This window comes from Dama dama, chromosome 33, assembly GCF_033118175.1.
Source record: "Dama dama isolate Ldn47 chromosome 33, ASM3311817v1, whole genome shotgun sequence".
Lineage (NCBI taxonomy): Eukaryota > Metazoa > Chordata > Mammalia > Artiodactyla > Cervidae > Dama > Dama dama.
The window spans coordinates 38461914-38479225 of NC_083713.1; the positions used below are offsets into that span (position 1 = coordinate 38461914).

Sequence of the window (17312 nt, forward strand, 5' to 3'; positions counted from 1 at the left end):
TGCGACTCCTGTCTGTCGTTTAGCTGCACCTGTAGCTTCTCAGGTTTGCTGATTCAACCCCTTACTCCATTTCTCAGCTAGTGGTGCAGGTAAATAAGAGTACCAGGAACCTGGCTAAGTTTGGTCGTGACACACCTTAGCTGGAGACAGCAAGAAGCATTATCCAGCCTTAGAATCTGGAAGTGGAGGGAAGCTTAGAAATCACCCAGTCCAATTTGCTCATTTCCCAGGCGAGGAACTGTGAGGTCCAGAGATGACATTCCAGTTACTGGCCAAGACAAGATTGGAATCCAGATATTTTTCCATTCAGTCATTTTTCGTGCCTGTATACCTTTTTATAGAGAGGAGGGGGAAGAATTTCCTTTGTTTTATGTTTTCCACAAGCTATGCTCTTCATTTATCATTTAAATTTTGTTTTCTCCCTGTGAGACTGAGCAGTCATGTGTGACGTTATGTCCATATTCTGTATGATTTCTAGGTAATCTTGCTGCCTTTCTAGTGTCATCCCCCTGTCCCTTCTCCTCCGCAGACATCACCCTGTTCTGGCATACCCTTGAGCCAACCAGGGTTGGTCTTTTCCCTGGCTTTCATGAAGAATGAGCCATCCTTTCTGAATCTTTGTTGGCACTTCTCTCCTGGCACACCCATCCCTTTCAGAACTGCCCTTCCTCTGTTTTTAATGACTTGCCATTAATATTCAGCTCACTTAGCCATCTACCCCCTTGGTGAAGCCTTCTTCAACCTTTCTGCCCCAGGCCCTTTCATCCCTGATCTTGCCTTGGTTGAACTGTAACTATTTTTAGAAACCATACCATGTCACACCATTAAACGTGATGCAGTTAAGGGCAGATAAGGCCAGGAGCCCACTGTTAAAAGCTTTTCCTTCCTAATGAATGTGCTTTCTGGTAAGGAAGTTTTGAGTCCATTGTCATAGGCCCCTCACAGTTTTCTGGTGAATAACATATTTAATACCTTCAGTCTGATATCTTAATGTTGATTTTTTTGCTTATTAAAGACTTTCTCTTTTTTTTAAAGCAGTTTTAGGTTTACAACAAAACTGAAAGGGAGATTCAGAGATTTCCCACCTGTCCTGGCTGCCACACATGCATTCACTTCCTCCATTGTCCATATCAATCATCAGAATGGTACATTTTAAAATTTCAGTGCACATCTTAAATTTATTTTTTTTTTATCCAAAGCTTAAGAGAACGATGCTTAGGTAAAGAGATTGAGGATTTAAGAGATTTCTAGGTAGAGATTGCAACTTTACACTTAAGGATCAGATTTGATAGGTATCTTAGAGAATATTAATTATGAAGTCTTAGAAATTTTTACTTTTAGCTCACATAATAACATGAACCTCTTTGCTTCACTAGACATAATCCAGCAAAAAATACTGAATAACCTATTGCTCAGTTTCATAGTTCGAGGCTACAAAGTTTGTTTCCAAACAAGGGACAGTGACAGTGTGAGAGCCAGTTCATTAGCTAATTAGCTTTGTGATCTTAAGCTTTGATATCCTGGCATCCAGTGGGATTAACTGATATCTGCCCATTTGTCCCCCTTCCCACGTGATGGATGGTGAGTAAGACCTTGCATGTGTGAAGGGGTGCCATTGTTCTTAGTTACTGCCGGTGCCGTCCTTTCGCCTCCTGGCCCACCCGGAAGAACATCTGCTTCCTAACCAGCTTCTCATCTCTCACTAACTCACCTCCCACTTCTCAGCTGTGTACTTTCCCAGCTGCCTGTGCCAGAAACTTTCTTTCTCAGCCATTATTCCTAGCCCTTTTGGAGCCACTCAGATGTCTAAAAGGACACAAACCAACAAAGATGCCCTGACGGTGGTGAAAATTGGCCCATTCACGTGCTCCCCGTGCCCCACCCCGTCCCATTGCATAATTCCCTTAAATTATTAAATTCCCTTTACATATTGAAAGTTTAGAGAGAAGAACCAGTGTATGGAGCTATTCTGGTAGACAGTGCCTTTGTATAGTGCCCTGTTCATGCCAGGCTTGATATTATACTGTTTCCTGGAGAAATGATAATGTCTGTGACTCCAGTCTGCTCTCAGAAATGACTGTGGTGATTATTGGATAAAGAAATAGTTGAAGTGGTAGACCTCCCTGCTGTTTGACAGTGGGTGTCTATCTGTCCCTCTGTGTGTGTGTGTGTGTGTGTAGGGGTGGCAGGGTGGAGACAGGGATTATGGACTATAATCTTCAACTATAAGGATGACAGCCTTAAAGAAGACTTGAGGGTAATTAAAAGGGAGGTACTAGATTTCCTTTCCCTTCAAAATATATTCTTAGGGAAGTTACTAAATGGGGAGGTGGGGGTGGGGGAAGAACCACTTCAACTGTAAAATTGGTCAGAGCACTATTCTTTAGCCTATTAGAAATAGGAAGGAAATAAGACAATAGAATTTATAGTGACCAGTCTTTTTAATTGTCTTTGCTGAATAGAAATCTGCAACAATGTACATGATTACTAACATATTTTTAGTTCACACACAGCTAATCCCTTAAAAAAAATACTTTTAGACTTGCATTTATACAGAAGAGGCTCCTTAGTGTGTGTTGGAATAGGGGTGTTGTGATGGGAGTGAAATAGATTTACCGTATGTATAGTTGCTGTGTGCCAGGCGTCTTTTAGTTTAGGATGTGAGTGGGCCTTCCTGCTTTGATGGAGGCATCAGAGCTGTCCACACAGGAAGTCCTCCCTGATTGTGGTCCACACAGGAAGTCCTCCCTGAGTGCTGACAAGCACTCTTCCTGCTGATGCCACACCCACTCCTACAGGGAATGCAGAGAAGCTCTGCTAACAGCCACCCAATTATTCATCATCAACTCTGCATGAGAAGTTAGCCCAGTTATTAATAAATGTCATTGTGAAAACTGAATTAGCTTGTTTTTCCCCTTGGATGACAGTTTGCTAGGTATATTGTTTGCCTGAATTGAAGCAGTGAGATTAGGCCACAGAAGACTGGGATAGACTTCTTGGATCTTGTAGGGTGAGCCATCACTTAGTGGTGGTCATTCAGCCATCCAGTTTCTTAAATAAATAGGTTGAATTTGTGAAAATTGTCTACATGTTTCATCCAGTGGGTGAAAAGTTGGCGGTGTGGGGGGGGGGTGTCTTTTCAAATTTGGGGACAGCTTAGGGGTCTTGAGAGGCAAAATGTAAAAGGGCAGCCAACAATGAAAATGGAGTTTGGCAAAGTATCATCCACTTACAAGCTTTTTTTCTCTCCCTGAGTTTGCTGTTCATGCTGTTGAGGCATGTGACTGTAAAATGTAATTACTTTGAATTGATCAGCAGGGTCCTAAGTAAGGTAACTTGTCAGGGTTTGTATTTCAGTCTGGGAGTGAGAGTCTCATTCTTTTGTTGAATGGAGCCTACCTAAAATGATGACTCTGATGTTCATCTGTAACATGCTGTAATTTTCCAAAGTTGTTTGCAGAATTCTTTTAGTGAAAAGATCTATAAGGTAGAATCTTTAAAACTGACCTTTTAAAAGATTTCCTTAAAAAAAAAAAAAAACACACAAGCTGACTTGTGTCATCATTAAATTAACTCAAAGGCACCTTTGACATTTTTTTAAAAATGCAGCCACCGATGGTATTAAGTATCATATTTCAGAGAAACTGGAATTTAGTCATTTAGTTTGCAGGAAGGATGAGCACAGAAAAATGAAGTAATACAAATAGCACATTTAGGATATGGACAGTGTTTCAGATGCCATTTAGGGCACAGATTAAGGGCTTTGACATTTTGTCCAGCAGACCTGAGTTCAAATTCCAGTCCTGCCACCTACTAAAAGTGTGACTGTGACACATTACTTAATGTCTCCTGAGACTCAGTTTCCTGATCTTCAAAATGCAAAAACGAGAATGCATCTGTCTCATTTGGATTAAGTAAGATAATACATACACAGCACATGGCATAGTGTCTGGCACATATGAAACATGCAATATATGATAGTAATTACTACCCTGCTCTTACAGTTATCATTAACCAATTCTGAATATTTTGGAATAAACTCCTTTATTGTGTTTGAATTTTCTTCTTTGGACATGTGTCCAGTCTTTATTAGGATTTAACTTTTTAGTTTCGACAAGTTCTAAAAACTCAGTCTTTGGTCTAAAGTTTTCTGCACCAGAAAATAGAAAATTGACAACCTGGACTAATTTAATGCTTCTTCTCTTTAGTCATCAGCCATTTGTGACAGTTGCTATTAGGATACATTTGAATTTAAACTTGGTCACCAGGATTCACCAGAGACCAGTCATCCTCCTTGAGATGCATTCAGGAACCCCCTTCTCCCACCTGGGATTGGAATACTAGGAGATTTCTTTCCCCCAGAGAGTAAGTTGAAGAGTAAGTGGAGAGGGCCAGAGGGTATTTGCTCCCCACCTACTTCCCAGAGTAGGAAAATATTACTGTCATAAATAGGGAGGCCTGTCAAAGATATATTAGATCAGCTATGTAAGTCACAGTTCTACTTCTGCCAAATACGTGAATAAAAGCCTATTCCTTCATGTCCAAAAAAATCTCCTGATAAATCATGCCCCCAAGGTGTTCCTTTTAACGATAGAAAGTCCTTGCCTGGCACTCCACTTTCCACCCCCAGAGAAAAGCAGAGGTAAGAGCCAAGGCCAACTTGGAATGCAGTCTTTCAAACACCTGATGGTTCACTGGCTTTGCATGGCATCCCCCTGAGAGGTGGGCATTGACCCGAAATCCACAGCTTCTGTCAGACCCCTGCAAGGCTTACCCAGGTGAGCACATTTCCTTCCCCGACTGCCACACTGAACACGCCAGGTCTTACTGGGAGAAACAGTGCGTTTGTGGCAAGGACCAGGTTCTTGGACGTTAATCAGAAGTGATTTAAGAAAAATTTCAGTCTTGGCTAATCATCTACAGCTGTCAGTTCTTTGTGTAAATCGAAAGCTAGGGACAGGGAGGCAGATGTGGGGTTACGTCCCGGCCCCTCTGCTCTTCACTGAAGAAAGAAAGAGGGGGCACCTGGCTGATTGCAGGTATCAGCCAGCAGTTTTATTGAATGACCTTGGAGAAGGAACACAGACCTCTTTGTGGCCCAGATAGGGGTCTGCAGTGCCATCCGTGCAAGAGACAAGGCTTAGTTTATACCTGGAAAGCAGTTTTTACCTCTTAGAGAAACACAAGGGATGATAGGAAAGGGTTTGAGTTCACCTGCTTATTAAGGGCATCAATCGAATAGATTTGATAGGATATGATCTCAGGCAGGTTTCACTGGGGTTAAGCATTGCTGATGTTCCCGGTTCAAGTTCAGCCTTCATTAATACATTGACTATTGTTAACCCTTCTGGCAACACTCCTTTTTGAAAAACAGTCCCTGAGATAAAGTGGTGTTTGGGCTGTGATTTTAGCAAGGATCCTGGGGAGTGAGAAGAAACGTCTGCGTAGTATATGTTTCGTGTCTAGATCCACGAGGAGCCCCATGCCCCGGGATACTGTGAGGTTAGGATGGCCAAGGCAGAAACGTGCTGCAAAACTGGGCAGTCTGTCCTGGGGCGTTGAGATGGCCAACAAGGTGAGCAGGGTTGTGTGTATTGCCAGAGGCCTGCTTTTTGAACTCTATCAAGTGGAATTGAATTGTGTCTTAGATATGCCTTATTTTCTTGTTTGTGGTAGTAAAAATCCTAAGGTTTGACATTTTTGATCCATGTCTAGTGACTGATTTTACATCTTCAAACTGTTGTTCAGTGTCAGTGATGTCCTTTATTAGGACCATGTTGGTTAGTCTTATTTATTATTTAGAAGATGTGAAGTGAAAAAATTCCTGTCCTGGTGTGAAATTGCAGAGCATTTGCTGGGAGAACACCTTGGGGGGTGCTCACTTGCACCTCACACTGAACCGTTTCACTTCCTCAAAGGTCAGGTGTGTGCCACAGGGACGGAGAACTGTGGTTTCTTTCAGTTGGTTAACAATTATCTGGTGTGAGTACATTTTCAGACGGTCTTCCTAGGTGGCTAAAACCACACTGAGCCCTGGCTTGCAGGCTCTACAGAAGTGAATGTTGGTTGCTACCAGGCCTGGCAATGCTTCCAGCTTCTGCACCGTTCTCACAGGAGTTAAATTTCACAAGGTTAGCCAGAGCGAAAGGCAGCTGACCTGTGAATCTTGCCCAGATGTCTCAGAGAAGCCGTGGGTCTGTCTTAGAACGAGGTGAAGTCTTCGTTATTTGAGCATCTTGACTGAACTCTCTAACTTTCTGACACTTGAAGAGTAATCTTTTTTTTCTTTTTTTATCACTAAGAATCATCTCAATAAAATTGTCAGCAACTTTCCATGAAGTGTTTTGCAGCATTTGAAAACCTTTTCAAAAGTCCAGTGATTTCTGAATGACTGTATATTAAAATATTATTGCATAACTTTATGCAAGTTCACTTTGAGTCTTGAATGTATTCCTTAAAGTATGTAAAGAAAATCTTACAAAATGTTAGTCTTATTTCAGGGGCATGTAGAGAATAGTTTACTGAGTTGTCCTGTTATTAATTGCATGTTGAAGGAGAGAATACTTTTGCAGAATGAACAGATCTCTTTTAAGATGTAAATTAAAATGTATGTAGTAAAGTAGCTGAAGATCATCTGTATTTATATCTTGGTTTGGAGATCATGCAGCCTCTGAGCGGTGCTGAGTACAGGTTCCGTGGAGCACTCTAACGCTGTGGCCTTTGTTTTCCAGCAGTCTCTGGTCCCGGCCCATCCTATGGCCCCCCCCAGCCCCAGCACCACCAGCAGTAATAACAACAGTAGCAGCAGCAGCAACTCGGGATGGGATCAGCTGAGCAAAACGAACCTCTACATCCGGGGGCTGCCCCCCAACACCACGGACCAGGACCTCGTGAAGCTGTGTCAGCCGTACGTAGAGCGTCTTGTTTTTAGCTCCTAAATACCTCCTTGATCATATTACAGAGTCATATAAATTGTGTTTTAAGAGAGGTTTAGTACAAATCTGTGAATCCTCATTACGGTCACAGTTGACAGGGTTTCTAAGTTTTGAGTCCTTGGACACTTTCTCAGTCAGCATTAACATCAACAGAGTGCCTATATAACAAAATTAATTGGAGCATTTTCTCAGTAGAATTTGCCTTTGTTGGCACATGAGAAGGAGAATATGAATTAATTGAAAACACGGCTGGTTCCTTTTGAGGAGTGCTTTTGTTCTTGTGGAGGCACGTCTGGGGGCCAATAGGTCTCATCCTTAAGAGAAACTTCAGTTGTCACTGTTTGTCAGAAAGGTAGTTACCATCTAACCTAATTCTAAATGTGTATAAACTCTTAATTCCAGTGGGGCAGCGGGTGATCTGTCTTCACTCACACCTGTAGTTTTGTGGTTCGAGTTGCTCACACTCAGCTCTGGACATTCTTATTCCTCAAGTTCCTATTCCTCTTCCTGCTGCCACCCTTGTTGTGTCCTGGGAAGAGATGGGCACATGTGTATCGCTTTGTTCAAAAGGAAATGTGCATTCTATGCTAATGTTGTTGAGGAATAGAATAGAAATATGCTACTTGGCTGCAATTGCAGTAACTCACTAAGAAAGAAAGCACTAATTTAAACCAAGGAGCCAGAAGCATTGTACATTGCAAGGATCACTGTATAAAGACTAAAAATACCTCTAATCACTTTAAGCTATAAAATCCTGCACATGCAGCAGCATCTTTTATTTACCCAGAGACAATCATGGTCCTTCACAAATGGAATTTTATGTAACTGTGGAAAAGGATGTCCACTAAAGAATGTTTCCTGTTCCCTGAAAAGTATTTCCATTTCTAAACATCTGATTAAGAGCATCTTATTTCCGTTATCCTGGTAAAATATAAATTCATTACTTCTTGCTTTAAGGAAAAAAAAAAACTTAAAACTTACTTGGGCAGCGTTTCCAAACCGGAACTAAAAGTAACATCTGGCTTTCCATCAGGAGTGGTAGTGGTTTTGCTCTGTGGTGTTTTTAGAGAGGAGTGTGGGATGGTGAGAGATGGCTTGTCAGGATCCAGAGAGCCTTTTGAAGGACATCGCCCTCAGCACCCTCCCTGGGCCTTTCCCATGTTACCCTTCTCATCAGCCCCTTTGGACATGGACTGCAGCCTTTGCTTCCAGGGCAGTGAAATAATGTCCTGTGCTCAGGATGACTTTGAAAGCAAGTCCGGCTCTTGGGGTTTGTCCTGCTGACCAGAGTCAGAAGGAACTCTGCCAGGCGCGCCCTGCCCTGTTGCAGCTGTTCACGACCACAAATAGGCCTTTTGCTATCTTGTCTGCTGCTGGCCTTTACTGGCATCTTCCTAGGTTTTTGCAGCATAATTACAGGTAGATAGAGCACCCTAAAGTCTAAGGAGCTAAAAATACAACTTCGTAGGGAACAGTAGAATCAAGATAAGCCTCACATGTTTGAGGTCTAAGAGAAGGGAGCAAGATTTCAGAAGACAGATTTTTCCTTCAGCTAGTTTGGAAGCACGTAAGGTGAGTTTTAACACCAAGATAGAATTGGACAACCACAATAGAGTAATACCATGTTTTATGTACAGTAAATCTGTATTCAAAAAATTAAACCAGAAGTTTTTTTGTTTGTTTTTTTTTCAACTGAGTTAAATCATGTCCCAGATGCAGCAGCAGAGCATTTGATCATCTGTCCTAGATAATTCATCCTTTTTGACGAATGTGGATTTTCTCAGCATGTAGAGACATCAGTAGACATCAGTCTCTTTGCTGTTATCAATAGCAGCAATAACAGTTTGCCACTTACTTTCTCCTATCATTTGCAAAACCCCAGGTTTGATAGTTAGCTCCAGTGGTAGTTTTCTTTATGTGTTATACAGACGCACGATACACAGTAATAGAGAATTCTATGTCAATATCTGTTGAGAGCTTCATTCCATTTAACACAGAGCATCTAATAAGTACCAGATTTGTCTTGTTGACAATTTTGTGTCTCAGAATGTAGAGAGAGAGCAAAAAAGGGCATTCCTGTTCTGGACTTGATTGTTTCCAATAAAGAATAGCTAGTTGGTGACATGGAAATGACAAGAACCCTTATGGGAAAGTGACTCATCCTAGAGCTTAAAAAACCCAGTGGACGTAATTAGAGAGTTTTTAGAAAAGTTTCAGAACCGTCTCAGAAAAGATAGGTGTAAACTCATAGCTCTAAAAAAGGAAATATATATTAGAAATAAAAATTTAGGACTGTAATTTACAAATTGACCTGATGAGCTGAATTGTAGGAGGGGCAACAATAGAAACAAATAATCTGAATCTCTAGAGGACTTGTATGTTTTTGAGGGTTATCTAACAGATGGAAAAAGATGCCTAAGAACATTTGTAATAGGGACTCAATAATGTACAAACAATGCATGGAACCTAAAGGCAAGAATGACATGAGGGTTGTGGAAACTGGAGAGAGAAACCAAAAGTATTTTTGAAACGTTGTGTTTGGAGTAGAATATACAGATGCTATAATGTTAGAAAAAATGATGATGAAAAAGCAGATGTCAACACAAAGATGACGGTGGAAAAGCAGCCTCTTTCCAAGTTACAGAGGGACTCAGGACAACATAAAGAGAGGGTCCTCATGGCCAAGAGGAAGGGGGCTCGTGGTGGACGGCCACCAGTTTAGGTTACTTGAAGGAGACTGGCCTCGAGGACCGGGTGGGCATGTGACTCTGGTGATGGTGGTCAGGTGACATGGAGCAAGAGTAGGTCCATTTTCTAAAAGCATGTGATGAAGGCAGCTCAGCAGCCCTAGCTAACAGCAAATCATCTTCATGACTTTCTTACCTACAGTATAAAATCATGGTAGTCAAGGTGGCAAATTTTTGGTATCCCAGAGTTACCTACCACAGTGCTAAGCCAAGTACCTCATTCTGTCAGTAGCCTGTATAATGGGTCATATGGTGCTTATATCATGAGGTGGTGATTAGAACTAAATCGAGTAATATAAGCAAAGGAACTGGTCCACATTTTAGGACCATCAAAACTCATTTATAATTGAACACGTATTTGTCTCCCCATGACTGAGCCCTTGGCTCCTCAAAATCCCAACTGCTGGAATACATTTTAATTACATATAGTCCTACATCTTAAGGTAAGAAGGAAATACCAGATTCTGATCCTGAAAGCTGAGAAAGCCAGGGCATTTGACAAAATGCCCATAGGCTACCTTGACAAAAACCCCCAGCCTTCTCTCGCTGGAGCTTTTTGGGGGAGCCGGGGGAGGGGGAAGAAACACTAAATACTAGTTCCATCTCATTGCCACTCACCCCTGATTTACTCCTTGTCATAGTGATGTAAAGTCCTTTATTGTGTCCAAACTATTTTTTCCTGAAGATTTAGAAACAGTATTTGGTACAAGGTTTGGTACATAGTTCTTCCTGGTTTGCAGTGGGGGCAGATATGTGGGTCTCTGTTGGCTGAGGCTAGACATTACTGCGGTATTGACATCACATGGAAGGGTCTACATAACTCAAGTGTATCAACAGTTTCATGGTGGTCGTGGTTTAGTTGCTAAGGCGTGTCTGACTCTTGTGACCCCACGGGCTATAGCCCACCAGGCTTCTTTGTCTATGGGATTTCCCAGGCTACTGGAGCGGGTTGCCATTTCCTTCTCCAGGGAATTTTCCCAAACCAGGGATCAAACCCAGATCTCCTGTACTGCAGGCAGATTCTTTACCAACTGAGCCAAAGGAAAAACAGTGTAGTGATATTAAGGCAAAATGAGATATTTCTACTCTTGCTACCTTCTATAACCTTTCTCTCATTCCCAAACCAGTCATTGGTCAACCAGTTGTTTTTGTTTTCCCCCCTTTCATTCAACAGATATTGAATTCATTTCACAATGAAATAAAGCATGATTTTTATATAAATGTGAAATTAAATTTAGCTTATAACATTACTAGTACTAATTAAAAGGAAATATTTTTGAAGTATGATTCCCTGGTTGTAATACCCAGTATATTTTCATTTTCTAGCCCTTTGTTTTCTGTTCTCTGCAAGTTTTCTTTATTCTTTTGAATACAATGCAACTCTTAAAAAGGCGAAGCGGAAAAAGCAGGACAGATCAACAGAGGCAGACATAAACAGCCAGCCCTAATTTGAGACAGAATAAAGTAAATGTTATAATCAGTGCAGTGTTCTGGGAGGAGTCAGAAGACTGTTTCATTAACCCCAATGCCGGGGAATTGGGGTTGCTTCCAGGGAGGAGATGATGCTATACCAGAAAGAAGGAAGATTTCATGCAGGATGGAAATAATAGTGTCCTCCAGGCCTCTGAGAGGACCCAGGAGATATGACTTGGATGTTTAAAAAAGCACAAAGAGCTCTTCTTGGTGCATAACTGTCATTTAGCTGTTGTTTGTTAGCCGGGGCTTCTGGTATCCAGAGCAGGAAGAGTGGGTGTAGAGCAAAGAGAAGCAGGTTGGTAGCATATTGTTAGCACTGAATAATAAGCTAAAACTTTTGGAGTTTATTCTTTAGTTTCAGAGGAGAAGCTAGCCCTTGGAGTGGAAGAGAAACACAGTTCTGTGTTTTCTTTTTCTCTCTTTCTCAAAATGGTAATTATGCCACAAGTCAACAGGTTGGCTTGGAGAAGGGGGCTCTCATAAGTCAAGTTAACACGACCCTCATCTGAGGCTCTAATGAAAGATGGAGGGGAGGGGCACCCTAGAGACAGAGACCCAGGGACTGAAGCAGGATTTAAAATGACTGTAAGGTGTTAGCTCTGAAGAAAATGAAAATGTGAGTCGCACTTACTGAGATAGAAGACATGAAGGGCATAGACACTCATAGATTCTCTCTCACACCCTAAACTCCAGCCTCTCCCTGTGTTCCCCAGATGTGGCCATACTTTTATTCATTCATGCAACCTACAAACAGCCCCCACTGAACTAAATACTCTGCTGAAACTCTCCTAAAACTCTACTAGTTTTTTTGTTGAACACTGATGTTAAAAGAATATTTTAAGTTCTGATTGAAAAAGTCAGGGCAACTATTAGGTAAATGGAGAACTTGAAATAATAAGGAATAATTCTTTATACATTTCCATCTATCTCTGTAACTAAAATTTCTTAAACAGTCTATGAGCTAAATATTCTTTTTTCTCTATCCAAGAATAAAATGATCATCCCTTTTATTTCAAAATCATTAGGCTATTTTTAGGGTAAGTTTGGAAGTGAAGGTTTTCTAGTAAGATAAATTTAGTTTTTTTATGCTTAAATGACCCACTTTTAACCCTAATATGAAGTTAAACTCTGAAAGTAACAATAGGTCTACCAGACCCACTATTAGGAAATCCCGGGTATATATGAAGTCCTTTGGAATTTACTCTGTGAAATGGGAAGACCTTAAATTGAAACAAAACAAACATCCTCTAATGAAGTAGGAAAAATCACCCAAGTGATCTGATTCTCACTCACTTTCAAATGAATGAGAAAATTTAAAGCCAGATGATCCAAGGCCATGCAGGCATCCCCCAAATGACTCAGTCCAAGAAGCCTGAACATACCCTAAGCTATTAGTACAGTTAACTTTAGAGAAGAAACACACACACCTCATATGGATTTATGCTGGAGTATTCAGATAACTGTACAGACAGCAAAGATATGGACCAAAAGATTGTATTGCGTACATTCAGTATCATTCTAAAGTCAGGCTTGTGAATCTTACAAACCCAGAGCTTTTGAAGCAGGGTTAAATGAGAAGCTGATCTATCTCTTTGAAGCATCATTTACCCTTCAAGTGATGTTTCTAGGCAGGTTGAAGTAGTGTCAGCTTCTTAGTGGTAGTGTTGGCAGCCTTGGTGGCAGTAATGGTGTATTTAATTCACATGCCTCAACAATAAAACACCCATAGATCATTTTTTTCTTTGGCATTGACTGCATCTCAGATACTTGAAATTTATTTCAATACTGAGTTGTATTGTATTCCAGAGCCATTTGAATTTTTAGGTTTTTTTTTAAAATTGTATTTTACAAAGGTACTGAAACTATGTCTAGCAATTTTTTATTTCTTTTCCTTTGAAAGACAGCCAGAAAAAGAAAAGTTAACAGGAACATAGAGTAATTAAAAAAAAAAAAAAAAAAAAAGTTTTTCTCTCATTAAGTGTGTGCCTTAAAAAAAAAAAAGCGTTATTGACTGGCATACTTAAAAAAAATTCTCCCCAGAAGTCAAGTTAAGATAATGTTTGCCACAGTTAATCATAGAAAATGCATGCCATTTTTCTTTCTGTTGCTATTGTGTAGCTCCTTGCCCATATACAGGTTTTATTTATATAATAAATAATAGGGTTTCTTTTAAGTTCCAGTTGTTTTTGTTCTTTACGCAGGTGATTTTTATTCTCTCAATGATTCTTTCTTCATTGATCTAGAAGATTCTCAAAATAAAATACTAACAGCAATACTTTCTAGGACTTGGTTTCTTTTATTATTCCTAGCATAAGAGGATGACATATAATAACTCAATGAGGACTTAGACCAAGAAAATTGAGCATTTTCTGAAAAATGTGATGTAAGATGTATTTTTCAGACTTTATGTCACCCTTTTAAAAAGGCATGCCAATCTGTTGCATCAAAATATTTAGTCACTAATTGTGATTTAACTCTTTCTTCTTGGACAATATTCTAGTAAGGGTATGTGTAGTCAAAGAGAAAAACACGAGGCTTTAGACACTGAGCAAGATATATATCATCTTGTGATCTTTTCTTCTAAAAATGGAAGTCACAGCCGATTTCAGAGTTTAGGAGGAACAGTGTGTATTTAACTAAATCTCCTATTCATCTCTTGGATAAGCATATAGAATTTTTTTCTTGTACATGTTAATTGCTTCATTTTCCCAAAGAATTCTGGCACTTTAAGAAATACTTTATGTACAATAGATCTTTGATACGCTGAGATATAATCTGAAGACTTTTGGAAATCCCAGAATTTCACAGACATAATTTCAGCATCAAAAAAAAAAAATCCCCACAAATACCTGCTTTCCATTAGAGAACTATCTCTTTCCTACAGCTCTCTGCTTTTTCTTCCCTTTCATCATTAGAAATGTCAGTTGGCTTTTTTAAAGGAGTGGTCAATTTTCAAAAATGTACACAGTATTGAATCCCTTCTTGAGAATTGCTGCTCCACGATTAGAGCAAAACCCTCTTGAAATATGGACCCTAGGTCACGGGCTATGCTTCTTCACTGGCAACATGACTTACTTCCCTCTGTCTAGGAGTGCCCATGATTCAAATACATACCACAGCAAAATTAAAATTACTCCAGGTCAGTGACATTCAATGTCATCACAAGCAGTTGAAACCTCAAGCATTATGTATTGCCCCATACCTAATGTATACATGCATTTGATACTTTGGCAGAAAAATCTCAATTATGTCTGTTTTCTAATTTACCCTCTGTGTGATATCTGCTGGTTGGCATGGATATGTATAGAGATCTAGCCAACCCTCCTTATTGCCAGTTGGCCTTTTTCTTAAGGATTTCTTTTTATTGTTCCTGGGCATAATTAAGAGCCTTCTCCCCTGTATTACCCAGATACTGCACATGCTATTGGCAAATCAGTTTCAGTGTTAGCCTTAGCAGAAGTTAATTGGCAAACCAGCCCTGAAGAGAAAGGCTATGGCCACATGAATTTTTACAGGAGCATCCTCTCCTTCTCTGTAAGAGCAGATGGAGTTTACTGTATGTTTGTCCATTCCCTGTTCCTCTGTATGAACCTTGCATTTCTGTGGCATCTTCTCTGGCAGCAGCTTGGGAGTGTTTAATTATTATATAAAGGTAAAGGTAGTGTCATCAAGAATAAAAGCATAAGTCTTTATTTGGCAGTTATGCTTAGTTTGACTTAGAATTTCCTTATAGGGTTACCATATTTACAACCTCTCCCTCGTCTTTCCTCATCGGCATTTTATAATAAATACATGTGAACAATTTCTGTATAATATGTAAATATCTCAATAATGGCAGCAACTAACCTTTTCAGATACATCCTTTGTGCCAGTAAGTACGCCAGGTGTTTTATTATTTAATCCTAAGAACAACATTATGAGTGGTACTGTTATCCCTATTTTTTCAACATTTTTAACATTAATTTTAATGGATTAAAATTAATTTTTAATTGATAAAACTTTAATATTTAAATTATTTTAAATTTAAATATGTATATTATTTTTTCAGGTTCTTTTCTGTTATAGGTTATTACAAGATACTGAATATAGTTCCCTGTGCAATGCAGTAAGACCTTTCTTATCCATTTTATATATGTTAGGATGTACTTGTTAATTCTAAATTCCCAATTTATCCCTCCCCCTCACTTTCCCCTTTGGTAACCATAAGCTTGTTTTCTATGTCTGTAAGTCTGTTTCTGTTTTGTAAATACATTCTTTTATATCATTTTTTTTTAAGATTCCACTTATAAGTGGTCATCTTTTTTTTTTTTTTTTTTATAAGTGATCATCTGATATTTGTCCTTCTCTGTCTGACTGTCATCCCTATTTTAAAGATGGAGTTGAGAGAGGTTTCCTTCTCTTACTGCTCAGGATAATTCAGCTGATGATGGTGGAGCTGGGATGTGAGCCTGGACAGTCTGACTCCAGAGCGCACACTCAGAACCACTGTGCTTTCTACTTCCCCAAATATCCTCTGAATGCCACTTCATCGTCTTCATCCTCCCCTCATCAGTGCCCACAGTCCGCTGTTTACCATAAGACTATAGAAAGATTCATTTCCTGAGGATCCAGAAAGAGATAAATTCAGTCATGATAGATTTAACAAGATTTTGTTAGAAAAATCAGCTTCCCTTAAGTCCAGTTGACTGGTTAGTAGAATCAAAGCTCAAGGCAAAGGCAAGAGGATAGAGGAGGAACTCATCTTGCCTGACATCTAACACAGTAATCCCTTTTAATGCGGCCAGTTACACAGACCTCCGCTCCCAGGTAGCTGTCTAGTGTGCGGCTGCCCCAGATCACACAGCGCAGAGGAGGTATGCAGTTTGGCATTTGCTCGATGCCTGAGGGGCATCATGCATACGAAGAGAACGTTCTTTTAGGGATCCCTGTCTAGCAAATCTAAACAACAGTGCTTTAGAAAATGGCATAACATAGCATTATAGCTTTACTACAAGTATCAACTGGATTAAAATACAAACCGAACCTCTTCTGGGGAGAAATTCAACAAGTAGAATTGAGTGGTGAATTCCATCATTTATTAAGCATCATGCTTTTTGATTTTGCTAGATCCTGCGCTGCATAAGACACATTTCCCACCCTCAGGGAGGTTCTTGTCTTACATAGAAAATAAACATCACTCATAGACATAGACCAGAATGTGGTGTATCAGGTGAGAGATAGAAAGTACTCGGAGCTTACAGGGTAGGGAGTGACTGCATGTCCTTGGATGGTGCTAGTGGTAAAGAACCTGCCTGTCAATGCAGGAGACATAAGAGATGTGGGTTTGATACCTGGGTGGGCATGGCAGCCCACTCCAGTATCCTTGCCTGGAAAATCCCATGGACAGAGGAGCCTGTCAAGCTCCATGGGGATGCAAAGAGTCAGACACGACTGAAGTGACTTAGCACGGAGGCATCAAAAAAAGCTTGGCATTTGATCAAGTTTTCAGTTTGGGTGAGCAGCTTAAGCCCAGGTTTGAAGCCTGGCTTCTGCCTTGTCTGGTCTTCATTAGGACTGTGTCATGGGGGGCTTCAATCCCAAAAGAAGGCCTGTACTTCACTGAGAAGGTAGGCGATACCTTCAGGATTGTCCCTTGACAGCATGTAAATGAGGGTGAGTCCAAGAAGGAAGATGATTCCAGATGAAGGTGAGATTTTGAGTCTAGGAAACTGGGAGTTTGGTGCCATTAACAGATGTAAGGATCAAGGGGAAGAACTTTTATTCTTGCCTGCAAATTCTCATCTACGTTCAGGAAATTTCAAATTGAGTACCTGTTTGCTTTATGAGTTTGTGTGCTTTTGGTGTGGCTATTAAGTGGAAAGAAATAATACGTCAAAGCTGGAATACTGTATATTAGAAACTTTCCATCTATATAGCCACCGTTGATCTATATATTCCTCTAACATGTCATTATTTTTGTAAATTTTTATAGTTCAGTCTTAGAAACTTAAATTTTTTTTTTTAAGTTGCTTTTTGTTTAATAACGAGCTATGCAACTCCCTTGATAGGATCATTTGGCTTCAGACTGGAGACTTTTGAGAAGAGATTTTGTAAGAGAGCCATGGGATTGAGTGGGAGGAGAGGAGGACAAGTTTCCCTAAACGGGGTATCTAGA

At 40.1% G+C, this 17312-nt stretch overlaps 1 protein-coding gene across 7 annotated transcripts in view; it reads left to right on the plus strand.

Moving 5' to 3' along the window:
* Positions 1-17312, plus strand: part of RBMS1 (RNA binding motif single stranded interacting protein 1) — a 213243-nt gene that overhangs the window by 113534 nt on the left and 82397 nt on the right. For 5 of the 7 annotated variants that reach the window (XM_061135266.1, XM_061135264.1, XM_061135267.1 and 2 more), the window contains exon 2: positions 6732-6907. In XM_061135266.1, coding sequence (XP_060991249.1) covers positions 6732-6907 — 176 coding nt within the window. The remainder of the gene's footprint in view (positions 1-6731; positions 6908-17312) is intronic. The other 2 variants (XM_061135261.1, XM_061135265.1) reach the window with 1 other exon arrangement.